Source organism: Phyllostomus discolor, chromosome 5, assembly GCF_004126475.2.
Source record: "Phyllostomus discolor isolate MPI-MPIP mPhyDis1 chromosome 5, mPhyDis1.pri.v3, whole genome shotgun sequence".
NCBI classification, from domain to species: Eukaryota; Metazoa; Chordata; class Mammalia; order Chiroptera; family Phyllostomidae; genus Phyllostomus; species Phyllostomus discolor.
This window is the reverse complement of record NC_040907.2, coordinates 37487639-37503140: the sequence shown is the minus strand read 5'-3', so window position 1 is coordinate 37503140 and position 15502 is coordinate 37487639. Positions and strand designations below refer to the sequence as shown.

At 57.9% G+C, this 15502-nt stretch overlaps 1 protein-coding gene across 5 annotated transcripts in view; it reads left to right on the top strand.

Annotated features, from left to right (window-relative positions):
- SLC1A7 (solute carrier family 1 member 7) overlaps positions 1-15430 on the top strand; it is a 46644-nt gene extending 31214 nt beyond the window's left edge. For 3 of the 5 annotated variants that reach the window (XM_036026103.1, XM_028513806.2, XM_036026104.1), the window contains 8 exons: positions 3000-3042; positions 5453-5675; positions 9211-9310; positions 9976-10209; positions 12064-12258; positions 12998-13132; positions 13567-13669; positions 14268-15430. In XM_036026103.1, coding sequence (XP_035881996.1) covers positions 3000-3042; positions 5453-5675; positions 9211-9310; positions 9976-10209; positions 12064-12258; positions 12998-13132; positions 13567-13669; positions 14268-14486 — 1252 coding nt within the window. In that variant the 3' untranslated portion in view covers positions 14487-15430. The other 2 variants (XM_036026102.1, XM_036026100.1) reach the window with 2 other exon arrangements.
- Positions 15431-15502: the final 72 nt, after the last annotated feature.

The following is a 15502-nucleotide window of genomic DNA, read 5'->3' as shown; positions in this document are numbered from 1 at the left end:
ATTGTCTCCCAAACAAGCAGCCCAGGGGTGGTCAGTTCATGGTCATCAGGTCTTCCCTGCACCTTTGTGCTTTACCGTGCTCAGCACTCAGCTTTTATCATCCGTGTGTCTCATGGTCCAAGAAGGCTGCTGAAGCTCTGGCTGGTATGTCCATGTTCTAGGCAGAGAGAAGACAGTTGGAGGAAAGGACCAAAGGGTCCTGGCTGAGCGGGCATCTTTTCAACAGTTTTCTGGAAAACATCACCCAGTGACCCCCACTCAGGCCTCAGTGGCCACCCCTTCAGCAAGAGAGGCTGGGAAGCAGGGCTGGATGGCAGGGCCTTGCCGGTCCCGTAATATCCTGGGCTTCTGTTCGTGAAGAAGGAGAGAGGGCTGGGACTGGCTAGGCAATGAGCCATCCCTGCCATAGAACACGTTTTAAGTTATTCTCATTTTGAAGGAAGTTCTAAAGAAATGTACGTACTAGGCATGCTCCATTCTGTTTCTTATGACCTTCTGAATGTGCTTAGTTTCTGCTCAGGCTGAGGCAGCCTTTCCTCTAAGTTACAGTAGAGACCCACCTCAGAAGTCAGTTGACCCTAGTGGAGCTGTACCCAGGGGAGCTTTGCAGACGGTCAGCAATCAGTACAGCATGGGCACCGTCCACTCTGGTCGTGCGTGACCTGGGCCGGCGGCCCGTGGCCCTCTGGCAGGCTCTGTGCCCGGCGGGTGCTTCTGGTCAGCTTGATGTCAGAGCCCTGGCAGCAGCTACTATTCTGGCGGCAGAAGTCTGCTCATAACTCACTGGGAAAAGCCCCGCTTGAGCTTCTGAGAGCTCAGCTCCCGACTCTGCTTCTTTGCCCTGGTGACGAAGCTGAAAGCAGTGGGAGAAGCTGCGACCGTTCTCTCCCAGTTTCCTGCCTCCGCAGCTCATTCTGAGCCTCTTCCTCGGGCCATATGCTTACACCGAACCTGTATCCTTAGCAGCAGGGAAAAAATGGGTAGTTTCTGCTTCCCAACAGTGGCTGCTGGGGTGTAAAGTTAAGAAAAAATGCACACTCGTATTTACCTGTGTGACTCCGTCTATGTGTGAGCCGAGCATTGGAAGAGATTTGCCAAGAAGACTGAGTGGGAGGGACGACCTGGTAGAGGGGGCAGTGTGAGTGTGCAAGGAAGGGCAAGTGCGTGAACAAGAATCTTTGTTAGGATCCCTGATTTAGACGAGGTCCCTGGCAGCAGTGTGTAAAGACAAAGATATGATGCATTTAAGCCCCTCGATATGGGTCGCAAATTGCTTAACAGAAAGGTGGCCGCCAGGCCCACGCGAGGGGCCCACACCTCCTCAGCGATATGCATCGTCATGTGAAACACTCGTTACCAGTCTGATGGTGGGGATGCCTTTAATGTGTTGATAAAGCCGAACACTTTTAAAAAGCTTTTGGAGCTACGGGTGTTTCTTCTTGGGTGAAGTGAAGTGCCTGGTTGTGACTTTCGATTGTTTTTCTACTGGGGTATTCGTGTTTCTGTGGTCCACTTATTTATGCAGCAGCAAATATTTACCGGGCACCTGCTCTGTGCCAGGCACTCTGCCGGGAGCTGGGGGCGCAGCAATGACAAGACACAGACCTCTGCCTCCAGGGAGCAGGGGCTCTGGTGAGAGGGGACAGACAGTGAGCACGGAGATGAGGGCAAGATCTGCGAAACCTCTTCGCAGATGTGGGATGATAACCCCGTCAGACAGCTTCTCCGGCTTGTCACTTGCTTTAGAATTTCTACTTGTATTATAATCTGTCTTAGTGAGCTTCTTAATTTTATTCGCTGTTTATGGAGGCATAATGTTAGGGTTACAGAAAAATTGCAAAGACAGTGCAGATTTCCCATGTGCCCCTCACCCAGCCTCCTCTGGTGTCAGCCGCTGGCCTGCCCAGCACAGTTTTCAAAACTGAAACTGAATTACCGCAACTACTAACTGGATGACAGACCGTCTTTGGATTTCGCCGGTTTTTCCACTGATGGCCTTTCTCCTGTCCCGGAACCCAGTCCAGGATATCGTATTGCACTTAGGAAATTCTTCATTTCAATGTAGTGACATCTGTTCATTTTTATTGCTCCTTTTGTTCTCAGTCCCTCCCTATCCTGAGATCTGATACAACATTAATCTATATTTTGTCTTAGTTTTTTATGGGTGCATTTGAAAATTGTTTATTTCTTTAAACCGTCTGAGATTTATTGGGTACAAAGTACAAATAAGGATCTAACTTTTATTTTTCTGAAGCGATGGTTGGCTGCACAGTTGTCTATAATGAGGTTGTCTCTTCTTAGCTGATTTGTGAAGCAACTTTTGTCAACTATGAAATGCTAGACAGCCCCCGGCTCTGTTTCCGGGCTACAGGTTCCATTACATTGGTTTTTCTTTGGACGGCTGTGCCAGCTTCTCCTCATTTTGACAGCTATGTCTGTATAGTATTTTTCATATCTGGTGGACAAGACTCCCTCCTCCTTTTGCTTTATGAAAATAAATCTACTCAGTATTAATGAGAATAACGATCCCACTTATGTGCCAGGTTCTGGGTTGCACACGAGAGTGAGGAATGAACGACCACGTGCCACCTTCCAGGGAGTCAGTCGGGGGAGGCAGCGTGTGAGCCACGCCGTGCTCCTGTGCTCGGGAGAGTCGGTGACTTGGGGGCAGGGCCTCAGAGGCCACTTGGAGCGGCCAGGAAGGCTTGGGCTCTGGTTGATTGGAGTAGCAGTTAGAGAAGCGGGAAGGGCATCAAGCAGAAGTGAGAGTGTGAACACAGGGCTGATCTGAAAAGACGCGGTGTGTTTAAGGGTCTGTATGCAGTTGGTGTGGGAGCCCTCAGTGCCCAGGGGTGGCCCGTGGTGGGAGGAGGTGCGGCTGCGGAGAGAGGTGGGCTGTGTCAGGGAGGGTCTGGACTGCCAGGGGAGGCGTTCAGATGATCCCAAGGCTCCTCCTGTCCCAGGCTCTGAAATTCTTCAATTCCCGACTGTCTTCCCAGGAACATGTTCCCGGCCAACCTGGTGGAAGCCACGTTCAAACAGGTGAGTGGGTGACAGGCGGGGCCAGCCTGGGCCCAACTGGGAAATGATAGGTTTACTGGCAAGTGTCCCCAGCACCCGGGGGCAGGGTGCTGGAGGGGAGGAGAACGGGAAACCTAGATCCTCAGGGCTTCCCCAAGGCTGCGCCTGCCCTGGCTTCCAGCTCTGCGTGGAGAAAAACTGTGAGGGTGGAGCGTGGCTTCATGGAGCGCCGCTCCGCTCCAGGTTTCCAGCCGGGCTCACACAGTCAATAACTGGCCCTCGGGTAGGGCTCACCCCTCTCCAGGGCGAGGAAACTGAGGCTCAGAGGCTTAAAGGGTTTGCCCAAGGATGCGCCGATAGTAAATGATAGCCCTGTGGGTAAGCCTAGGCCTGTCTGCTTCTAAGCTCGTTTTCTTTCTTTTTAAAATAGTTCTTTCCCCCTAATAACAATAGTACTAATGTTCACTATAAATATTAGGAAAATACTAAAAAATATAAAACAAAATCTCCAGTTTCAGCACCCAGCAATGGTCCTAGTAGCTGGTATGGTTTCAGTCTTTGTTCCCTCCAAATAAAATTAGGGTCAGTGCGCATCCTGCTTTCCCCCACTCCCATTATACTGTAAGCATTTTCCCCAGTTATTCAGTGTTTTAAAAAATATGACATTTGTGGTAATAAGGCTGGACTGTGATTTATTTAGCCATATCCCTTCTGGTTCTCGGAGTGTTGCCCTTCTCGTAGATCTTTGTGTGCCAATAGTCTGCACTTCTAGCAGTTTCTAGTTCTTTCCCTTCTAAAACGTTGGCTGCCTGGTTGACTTGATCCTGCAGGCGTTTCTGGACCCCCATCCCCGTGCTGGGCCCTGCCTGGGGTCTGGGGATGCAAGGAAGGGGCTGGGGGTTGGAGAGGAGGCTCCCCAGTAAGGAGCTATGAAATCTCGAGCTATTATTCCTGACTTCTTGGGTCTTCAACCCAAGAACTGAGCCAGGGAGGAGAGGGCTGTAAATGCTAGACTAGGAGTTTGGACGTAATTCCAGCAGTGACGGGAGATCGCTGACACTGTGGCGGCGGGGGGACGGTGGGGGGAGAACACCGCTGTACTTCACGCCTGCCTGGGATGCCCTTCGCCGTGTGGCAAACGCCTTCCTATCCTTCAAGCCCCAGATCAAGTACCACCTTCTCTGTGAAGCTGTGAGACTCTCTCAGGCAGAGTATTGCCACTCCTTCTCCAAGGCTCTCAGAGGAGACTTCACATCTGGTTCACTCTGTACGCCCAGCACCCCGCGCAGAATGTTCGGTATCCGAAGGACATCGCTGCACGGTGGTGATAGCGGCGATGGTCCCACGAGGTGCACACGCCCCATGCCGGGCACTGCTGTGAGCGCGTACATATTCAGGGTGGGCAAAGGCAGGGTTGCAGTTGTGAATACGTGAAACACAGAGTTTATTCCTGTGTTATCCTTATATTATAATTTCTCCATATGAACAACCGTAGACCTACTTTGCCCACCGCTGTTATTTAATCTAATGAGGGAGACACGGTTATGACCCTCACTGCACAGGTACAGAAACTGAAGCCCAAAAACTTAGGTCGCATGTCCTTCCAGAGAAGTTCCTTCCCCCTACCCAAGGCTCACCTCAGGGACACGGTGGCAATGGGAGGGCAGGAGACTCCCTGGTTTGGGATCCTAGGAACTGTAGCACGGGAGAGAAAGACCCAGAATGCCCTGGGGCGGAGGAGGACGCATTGGCAGCTCAAGGGCTCAGTTCTTCACAGCTGGGACCTCATCTCACGGAGCAGGCTTGGGGCAAGGGGAGCTTTCCAAATGCAGCAGAAGTTGGAGCTACTGCAGGTTAAGTCCCACACCACCACAATAGAACGAGTATTGCAATGAAACAGGTAATAATGTTTTTGCTGGTGGAGGGTCTTACTTTCTATTTGAAACAACAGCAACGACAAACACAACACCTGCGAACTGCAGCGAAGCGAGTTGCAGTAACATGAGGTGCGCCGGCAGAAGGCCCCAGGGTCCATCAGGGGAAGGCAGGGCCGCTGACCATTAGACGGATGGATGTTGGGTGGCTGGGAGGGATAGATGGGCAACGGAGAACTGCCCAGGCAGAGGAGGAAAGAGACAGACAGATGGTGAGAGAGGGGCCCCCGAGGGTGTGACCATGCTTGGAAGGAAGAAGAGGGAGGAAGGAGGGAGGGGGCGCGGCTGGCAGTGTGCATAGGTGACTGAAGGAATCAGTTTTCTTTTTGGTAAAATATTGATGATAATCCCTGTCCTGCCTACCTCACAGGGTTATTGTCAATCAGATAGTTCATGAGTGGGCACAAATGTGCTTCCAAAATGTTTTATTGTTGTTGTTGTCGATGCTAATAACCACGGTGGCCCTGACCCCTTCCTGGCTGGGTGTCGCCCACCAGTACCGCACCAAGACCACGCCTGTCATCGAGTCCCCCAAAGTGGCATCAGAGGAGGCCCCTCCCCGGCGGGTCCTCATCTACGGGGTCCGGGAAGAGAATGGCTCTCACATTCAGAACTTCGCCCTGGACCTGACCCCGCCACCTGAGGTCATTTACAAGTCAGAGCCTGGCACCAGCGATGGCATGAACGTGCTGGGCATAGTCATGTTCTCCGCCACCATGGGTACGTGCGGCCCGCCTCACCCTGCCCTGCTCGCACCCCTCCCCGCACTGCTGCCTCCAGCGACCTGAGTAACCTCGGGTCTCCCGTCTTCCAGGTCGTCCCTTCCTTTCCCGCCCAGTGGACTGGTTCCAGCCCCCCGATCCCCCCCCCACCCATGGAGCCAGTGTTCCTCACTCGAATTCTCCATCCCTGGGGGCCAGGGTGCCTCCTGGGGTGCACTGGGCTCTCCCTGGAAAAAGACCATGCCACTGGCCCCTCCTGTTCCTGAAATTTCTACTGAGGTCTGGGAATATTGGGGACTACAGGGAGGGAGCAGTTAACAACATTAAAAAAACAAAACAAAACAGGAAAAATCTAAAAACTATCAGCCATCACTGTTTGTTTAAAGCCCTATTGCTCCTCCCACCTGCACCGGCAGGGGCTTCTCCCTGGCGGCCTCTCTTCTGAGACCGGTGGGTGCCTTTCCTCAGCCCACAGCCGGCCCGCCTGACCACTCCCTCCCCTGCGCTCCTCTCCCTGGGTCCCCAGACCCCCAGCCACAGGCTCTGTACCTGGAAGCTGGTGAAGCTTAGCTTGCACAGGCTCCTCCTGAGGCCTGCACCTTATTTTGTTTTAAACTTTGTATTCTTTTTCTTAAAGAGGGCCCCACACTGTACAAGCTTCAGATCCCACAAAACCCATGGATCTGTCCCTGCCTGCAGTGCCTCAGCCCGCCCCCACCACAGACACACACACACACACACACACACACACACACAGAACCTTTCCCTTTGGGGGCACCTCCTCTCTCAACCAGAACAATCTGGCTTGTCCTTCTGGGCCATACCAGGGGTCACTGTGAGTCTTCTTCTAAAATTGGCATCAACCTTCCCCATCACCCCAGCCTGGGAGGTTCTCTCCTGCTTCCCTGACTAATCCACAGGGTTTTCTTTTCAAGTAAAAACCCTCCCCATCTTTCTGGTTGTTCATAGCAAGAAATCTGGGGGTCATTTGCTGCCTCGCCCTCTGTCTCAGCCCACAGCCAAAACCTGAAATCCGCCTGCAACCCCTGCATTTCCCTCCATCCACTGCCACCACCCTGGTCCAAGGCTGCCATTATCTTTCAACTGGTTTTGGCAAAGACTGCCTAAAGAGTCCCCTGTGCTGGTGTGTCCTTCTCACGGGGTCACAAGCACCCTGCAGTGTCCTCCAGTGGCTCTCCCGTCCACCTGGAAAGGGGCCCGACACCCAGCGGAGCTGGCTGCCTCCCACTCCTCTCTGCCCCTGTCACTCCCCCAATCACACTGCCTCTCAGCCCCCAGAGAATGCCTCCCTCCCCTGGCTGCACACGCCCCCTCCTCACCCAGCCTCTTTCCCTTCCTGGAGGGTGGTAGTGATGGGGGGGGGGCGGGGATGGGGCTCCATAAGCATCACATCCTCAGGAAGATCTTCCCAACTCCCCAGATGGGTGCCCTGGGTTACTCCTTAAACTCTTGACCCGACTGCAGTTATGTAATCATTGGTGTAATTGTTCAACGTCTGTGCAGCAGCTGGCGGAAGCTCCATGCAGGCAGAGACGGGCCTGGCTTGCTGTCCGTTTACCCCCACAGCCTGCCCACCACAGCGACCGGCAGGAGGAGGCCCTCAGTAAAACCCATTGGGGAGATGGGGAGATGGATGGGTGAATGGATGGGCAATGATGGATAGCAGGGCTCTTACCATCTCAGCCAAAACACTAGACATGCAGAGGGGCCAGACCTTAGTGGCCCAAGCATGTGACAAGACAGTGTTTGGAAGTGCCCTCAGCACATCTGAGAATGAGTCCCCAGTCCTGAGTATTCTTTCTGCTTTCAGCCACCGCCTCTGTCACAGGGGTGGGAACACACCCAAGGACATCTACTGGCAGAGCAAACAGAAGCCCTGAGGCCCTCCGATTCAATTCACAAAGTGCTCACTGACCGGACCGTGTGTAACTGTGCGTGGCTGAGTGTGGATTTGTGCGTGTGTACCCAAGTCAGTGTGTGCCTGAGCCTGTGTATGCCCCCATCTGCAGTGCTAGTGTCAGCGCGTGCCCGTGTCTGAGGTCCGGGGCACACTCCTCGCTTTGTCCCCTCAGCCCGGCCTCCCTTCCCAGCCTCTCCCTGGGGCTGGGCTGCGGCTGAGGCTGGGCTCTCACTGGCCTTTGCTGCTGCAGGAAGCCCACACCTACCCCGGGTCCGATGCACACTGGCACCCAGCCAGACAGAGCCCTTGGGTGCCCCCAGAGAAATCTAAGTGGAGGATGATGAGGGGAGGGTCAGAGCAGGCAGGGGACCTGTGTCTGAGCTCAGTTAGGCTTCCACAGGCCAGGAGGGCAGGGCTAGGCCAGTGTCACCTCCAGTCGGGCCTCTCCTACCCCAGCAGGGTCCCCTCCTCATCCCAGTGGCGGTGGTTCCGAAGACAGTGTGGGCTCGGGGTTTCTGGGGGTGGGGAAAGAGCCCTCTCTGGAGTCCCGCAGGCCAGGTTTGAACCCCTGCCCTGCCCCTCCCTCGCTGAGTCAGTAGATGGGTCTCCGGGAGCACAGCACGGTAGCTTCATGAGGTCGGCCCCTGAAGAGGGAGCGGTCACTGGTCACGGTTGGAAGAGTGGCCTGACCGTGCTCACGTGCAGGGCACTCACCCGTGGACCAGTCACATGTGAACACTTCCAAGTGGAGAAGAGTCCAGAACCCCAATGGGAGAATAGCAGGGGGCTCTGGGAAAGGCTTGGTCCTTCCTTCCTTCCTTCCTTCCTTCCCTTCCTTCCTTCCTACGGTTGAGCATCTACCATGTGCCAGCTGATATATAGTTCTTGCCTTCATGGAGCTAACCTTCTATTGGAGGAAACAGAGAAACAGAGAGCTGGAAAACCACAATTATAAGTGTGATAAATGATATGATGAGATCGGAAAGAGATGAGACGGAAGAGAACAAATTGGGAGTTTTCGAAGGGCAGTGGGGACGGGTGTCCAAGGCAGGTGGCGAGCTGGGCAGCCATGTTTCGGGCATCGGGAACCACGTGGGCAAAGGCCCTGAGGCAGTGAAGAGCTCGACATCTTCTAGAAATGTACAGACGGCCAGCGACGCAGAGCCTAGAGAGGATAGCAAGAGCAGCCAGAGGGAGGTGGGAGGTATAGGCAGGGGTCAGATCCAGCAGGGCCGGGAGCAGCAGGGAGCTTGGTCATGGTCTAGGTCATCAGGGAAGCCGGCGGGGGCGTTCAGCAAGGAGCGCTTTTGTCGGAAGAGGACGACACTTGCTGCGGTGTGGGAAAAGGATGAGAGAGAAGGAAGAGATGAGAGCCCTGTGGCAAGGTCACGGCCCTGGTCCTCGGGTGGAGGCCAAGGAGAAGGGGAGGGGGAGCAGGGGAAACACTGGTGTACGGAGGCTGCTGGGAAGTCAGCCAAGGGCAAGATCCGTGTGTGCGTGGGGGGTCTGTCCCCACCTTGCCACCAGCACTGCTGTCATGTGCAGCTATCACACCTGCCTTCGCCTTGGCCTGTGCGGTCAGTGATATGCTCGTGTGTCCCTGCCCCTGCAGGCATCATGCTGGGCCGCATGGGTGACAGCGGGGCCCCCCTGGTCAGCTTCTGCCAGTGCCTCAATGAGTCCGTCATGAAGATTGTGGCAGTGGCGGTGTGGTAAGCCTTGCCAGGATGGGAATGGCCTCTCCTTCCCCACCCTCTTCCACTCCTCCCCTGGGCAGACAGAGGGACCCCAGGGCCCCATCCTCTGTCCTCCTAGAGGTGGGCTGCCCAGGGGATGGAGCCCTGGCCTGGGGCCTCCAGAGTCACACGTGCTCCCCTGGATCCCCGGCCCTGACCGGGCCTGGTTCCAGCCCCGGGCCTGCCACTTCTGGCTCTGCTGGCCCGGTGCCCCCATCACATGGCGCTCATCAGCTCAGTGTCTGGAGGAAGGAAACTCTGGAAGGGAGAACCAGCTGCCACTCCTCAGTTCAGAGCTCAGACCTTAGAAATCTTCCAGTCCAACCCTGCAGTTTAGATGGGGAAATGCAGAGGTCTGCCCAAGGTCACACGCGCAGACTGTGGCGTAGCCGGGCTGAAATGTGGGCCTGCAGAGGGCAGGCGTACTCCTCAGAGGCCTGGGCAGGAGGGTTGTGCGGGCTGGGCCGGCGGAGGGCGGTGGTTTGATGATGCCGCATGCCAGGCACCAGGCGCTCAGTTCCAGTCAGCCCTCCGAGCCCCGGCAGACTCAGGGAAGCCAGGCCAGGCAGGGATGCAGTGCCAGGGCCTCCTGGGGCCCTCACCTGCCTGGCTCTGAGCCGGCTGCCCTGCCCCCACAACAGGTACTTCCCCTTCGGTATCGTGTTCCTCATCGCCGGCAAGATCCTGGAGATGGATGACCCCACAGCCGTGGGGAAAAAGCTGGGCTTCTACGCGGTCACTGTAGTGTGTGGGCTGGTGGTCCACGGCCTCTTCATCCTGCCCCTGCTCTACTTCTTCATCACCAAAAAGAACCCCATCGTCTTCATCCGCGGTGTCCTCCAGGCCCTGCTCATCGCACTGGCCACCTCCTCCAGGTAGCCCTCGGCAGTGGGCAGTACAGGGGAGGTGGTGGTGGCCCAGCCTTGTCCATCTGTTAAGCCATCATTTGTCCACAGCCACAGATTCCTGGAAAGTGGCAGTAAAGCCTGCTTCACAAACTTAGAGGTAGTTACAGTAACAAGACCAATTTCTGAAATGTAATGTTTGAGGCCCCACCTGCCCAGGTGGCAGAAAGCCTTTGTCGTCTCTTGAGGCCTTCCCCTACCCCCACTGCCCACAGACCTCAGGTTCGCTCGTCCGCACGGGGGTCAGCCTCCACGTGCCAGGGGCAGGGCAAGCTGGGGGGTGATGAATCTCCACTCGTGTGGCCTCTTGCCGGCACATGGTGCTTCTGCAGCGTCAGGCCCGGTGCCGTTCAGGGGCTGTGCCTGCCTGCTGTCACTGAGACATCCTGCTTAGAGGCCCTGTTACAGCCTTGGCAGCGTCACTGGTCACTGTGAATGGGGATTGGAATCCCAGTTCCCTTACCCACTAGCTGTGTGACACGGGCAAGCACTGGACCTCCCTGGGCATCAGGCCCCCCGTCTACAGTCTGGGGATCACTGCAGCCTCCCCAGAGGGCTGCTGTGGGGTTAACGGAGATGACAAACCAGGGGAAAGGCCGGTCCGGTGGCTGGACGCCGCAACGCCCGCCCTTGAGGCTCCCAGACCGCAGCCCCATGAAGACGGCCCCCCCAGGGAGTCCAAGTCTTGCAGACCCAGCTGTCAGTCAAGGAGGAGGAAATGGTTATTCGCATGGGGTTAGGTGCTCTGATCATGGGAGGAAAGGGTGGTTCTGCCCACAGTGAGGAACCCCCGACATGGAGGAAACTGCCTGAGCTCAGGCCCCCATTTCTCTGGCTCCAAAGCCTAACTCCTCCCTCCAGCCCCTACTGCCTTCTCTGCCCGGGCCTCAGGGTCCCAATCTGTAAAATGGGAATGAGGGCCACCACAAACCCTGTAGTAGCAGAAGCACCTCACCCCGGACTCGGGGGGAGCAGAGCCACAGGGAGGAAAAACCCCACGTGCTGTATCCAGGAATCCCCACCCAGGGCAGAGGCCAGAGGTGAAGAGGAAAGATCGAGCCCCCAGTGGCTGTCCCCACGTCACGGGCCACAGCCTGCCAGGGCCGGCAGCCCTTGGCCACCTCCTGCTGGACAGGAACCACCACCTCAGCCCAGCCCGTCTGGGCTCATCGGAGGCTCTCGCAAGTGGGAGTGGGGTCCCCGGGCCCCCAGTGACCGGCGGGGTAGGAAGGGCTCTGGGGCCACACAGATGTCAGTGCTGGTCCCGGCACTGCCACCAGGAGCTCTAGTGACAAAACAGCGACAGCCACAGTGGCAGCCACCATCGCCTGAGCACTTGTGACGGGGCAGCCACTGTGCCGAGCGCTTCCTCGTCGAGCCGCCCTGGCAGCTCTGTCGTCCTCCCTGCTGCACAAGGACACTCGGCACACACAGGTTAAGGAGCCCGCCCGGGCCACGCGGCTAGAAGGAGGCTGGAATAGGAACCCAGGGAGGGTGGCTTTGGGTCAGTCCGCCCTCCCTTCTGGGCTTTAGTCTCTTCATCTGTAAAAAGGACTCAACCCCCACCCCCACAGGGAGCCGTGAGGATCACACGACAGTGTGCGTAACGCGAGGTGCTTGCGCACAGCAGGCATTCTGCTGGTGTAAGTCCCTTCCTGACCTGTGTGACCCTGAGGCCCTGGGCCTGGGTGGCCCCAAAGGGTGCCACCCCGACCATGGTCAGAGCCCCTCCAGCCTGTTCTCCCCCACGACGGGCTGGCCACCCAGAGGCCCTGACCATCCTGGAGGAGGATGGTGGGCAGGCGCCGGCCTCTCTGCCTGCAGCTCCGCCACACTGCCCATCACCTTCAAGTGCCTGCTGGAGAACAACCACATCGACCGGCGCATCGCCCGCTTTGTGCTGCCCGTGGGCGCCACCATCAACATGGACGGCACGGCGCTCTACGAGGCTGTGGCCGCCATCTTCATCGCCCAGGTCAACAACTACGAGCTGGACTTCGGTCAGATCATCACCATCAGGTGTGCTCCTGACACCCCGCGCCCAGGTGGATTGGGGTAGAAGGGTGGCTGCTGTTCAGATGCTCAAACTCCCAGATTGGAAGGGGGTCTCCGAGGCCCAGAGAAGGCGAGGGGCTCATTCTAGGCCACACAGCAAGTCAACACTAGGGTTGGGGCCATGACCTGACCTGTGCGACTGGCGGCACTGAGCTCCTTCCCCCGCAGAGCCCTGCAGAGCGGGCGGCTCCGAGCAGGCCGGGAAGCTGAGATCCAGAGGGAGGGCCCTGCAGGCAAGCACAAAGGAAGCAGAGGCCAGGGGCAGGACTGGGGACAATGGAGCGGCAGCGGGTGCGGCTGGAGCTGAGGGAAGGTGCTGAGGTGAGGGGCAGAGGCCGAGAGGAAGGCCTCCCATGTCCGCCTGAGGGCACGAGTCTGACCCTGCGGGCCTGGCCCCAGAGGGAGGCCGGGCAGAGCTGTGCAGCGTCCTGGAAACCCACAGAAGCAGCAGCTCCTGACAAAGGGTTTTCCACAGACACCTCAGGAGGTTCTGCTAGGGCCAGGATGGGGGCCCATGGGTCTGTCAGGCCTCAAGCAGGAACCTGTTCCCCCAACAAGAACTCCTTGCTGTGGCCTTCCTAACAGCCCCTGCCCCATATGGCTGTCCCAGAGGCGCAGGCACTCCGGCCTCCTTTGGGGCCAGGGCCCCAACATGGCACCTGCCCCGCTGCTTCTCCTCTTCCTCTCCCCACCCGCTCTGCAGCATCACAGCCACAGCAGCCAGCATTGGGGCAGCCGGCATCCCCCAGGCCGGGCTCGTCACCATGGTCATTGTGCTCACCTCCGTGGGACTGCCCACTGACGACATCACCCTCATCATCGCAGTCGACTGGGCTCTGTGAGTGGGGGTGGCCCCTCCCCTCGAGCAGCAGGCTTTTGGGGTGGGCAGGGGAAATGCCCTGGTTTGGCACAGTGGGAGGCCTTACCCATCAACACTGGCCTGGCTGCATAATTTGTGGAGCCCAGTTTCCAAAACTGAAAATCTGGAGTCCCCTGTTTACAAATTGTGAAGAATTCCGGGAGGGTGAGAGCAAACCTTTAAACCGGGCCTGGGCCCTGCCGAGCACAGGCCCCCTGCTCTGTGCAGGCCCAAGAAGCCCCGCACCCGCCCACCTTCCCACCGCTGAGGGAGTGGTGGGCTTCGGAGCACTTGGAAAGCACCTCCCTGGGGGCTCTGCCCTGGCCACTGCTGCCCGCAGGGGCTGCTGGCCCTGCCCTCTCCCAGCTCCCCTTACAAGTGCCCGCTGCTCACGGCCCACCTTGGCCCCCCAGGGACCGCTTCCGCACCATGATTAATGTGCTGGGTGACGCGCTGGCTGCAGGGATCATGGCCCACATCTGCCGGAAGGACTTTGCTCAGGACACAGTCACCGAGGTGAGAACAATGCCTCCGCCCCAGCCCAGCCACCCAAGAGCCCCCAGTGGGTGAGGCCTGGGTGGGATGAACACCGATCTTCCCTTCACCAGCAGGGGGCCTTCAGTCCCTCCACAACTCTCTGCCTCAGTTTCTCACCTGGTACCAGTGGTGACTAACCCCTCTCACAGCCAGCTGTTGAGCACCACTGCTCCAGGAAGCTAACACCCCACCCGAGGGGAGCTGCGCCCCAGCGTGGGGGTGGCGCTGCGCCAGCTGACAGCAACGCAGATGTTGCGAGTCTGCAGGGGTTCGGGGGCTTCAGGGCTCCTTCAACAACCACGAGTAGCGAGTCTCGGGCTGCCCAGCTCCACGGGGAGGATGCTGAGGCCCAGGCAGGGGCTCACTCCCCTCACTGCACCCTGTGGGTCAGGGTCCCTCCTCTACTAGGACAGCCCCAGGAGGAGGCAGGATAGCCAAGAGAGGCCCTGTGACCCACCGAGGTCCCATGGCACATCTGTACAAAGAATGATGGCATTGTTCCCAGGCCTTGCTTGTTCGGTCCTCCCTGCTGTCTACCCCCTTCCAGCGGCTACTAAGGCCTGTCCCCTCCCCGCAGAAACTGCTGCCCTGCGAGACCAAGCCAGTGAGCCTCCAGGAGATCATGGCGACCCAGCAGAATGGCTGTGTGAAAAGCGTGGCCAAGGCCTCAGAGCTGACCCTGGGCCCCACCTGCCCCCACCACATCCCTGTCCAGGTGGAGCAGGACGAGGAGCCGCCTGCCGCCAGCCTGGACCACTGCACCATTGAAATCAGCGAGCTTGAGACCAACGTCTGAGCCTGCAGAGCTGCAGAGGCCCGGGCAGGCCTCCAGGGTTGGGCAGAGGGCAGCATCTTGACTTCCTCCTTTCCTGAGCAGCCGACAGGGGTGAGCCTCACACATGCTTCCCTCCCTCGGGAGGTCGGAATCAGCTCCGCTTGACAGAAAGCAGAGTCTCGCAGAGGAAACGCCAGCAGGGGAGTGATGGGCCAGCACAGCCCAGCCCAGCCCAGCCCTGGCTGTGACTTCCCACGGTGATGGCCCGTGAGGACAGCAGGCAAGGGTTATGGTCCGCACTTTCTGGATGACAGAGTTAAGGCTGAAAGCGTGTATCCCAGGTCTCAGAGCAAGTCAGGGCGAGGGCTCCAACTCGGGTGTTTCACGCCCTGGCCACTCCCTCCCCGAGGACAGGGGCGCCTGCTGGGCCAGGTGCCCAGAGAGGCTCCAGGCTCTGCCCCTGTCCTGCAGCCCCGCAGCCACCACCGCTTTCCACTCATGCAGACAGAACAGCAGCCTCTGGGCCTGCCCCTCTGCATCCTGGCCCAGGCCAGCCCTCCACCCAGCCCCATAACACGTGGCCTCAAACAGCTCTGCCCGAGAGGGGGCCAGCCCAAGACCAAGGCCTGCTGCCTTCCACGTGCCTCGGCCTGTCTGGTCCCAACCCAGCGGTCCTCTCTCACAAAGCTCCCATGATTCGGAGGTGGGGGTGTCTTTGCTGGGGCTGCCCAGGCCCTTGGAAACATCTGGGCCAGCCTCCGCTGGGCGGGTGGGCCAGCCAGGACCCAGGGGCAGGCTGCCTGGGACGTTTCGTATAAGCTGCCCAGTTGGCTCTGGGTCAGGACTCCCCAGAAGCCTGAGGGATAAAGATGAGTTAAGTTTTATATTCTTTTCTGTGTTTGCAAATTCAGTGATAACTAAATAAATGTATTTCGTTTTTGAGTCTTGTGGGCTTAGCAACCATACTCTAGCCAGCATTTCTTTACTGAGCTGTCAGGACAGGCCCCTGCCCAGGGCCTGTCCTGACAGCCGCAGCG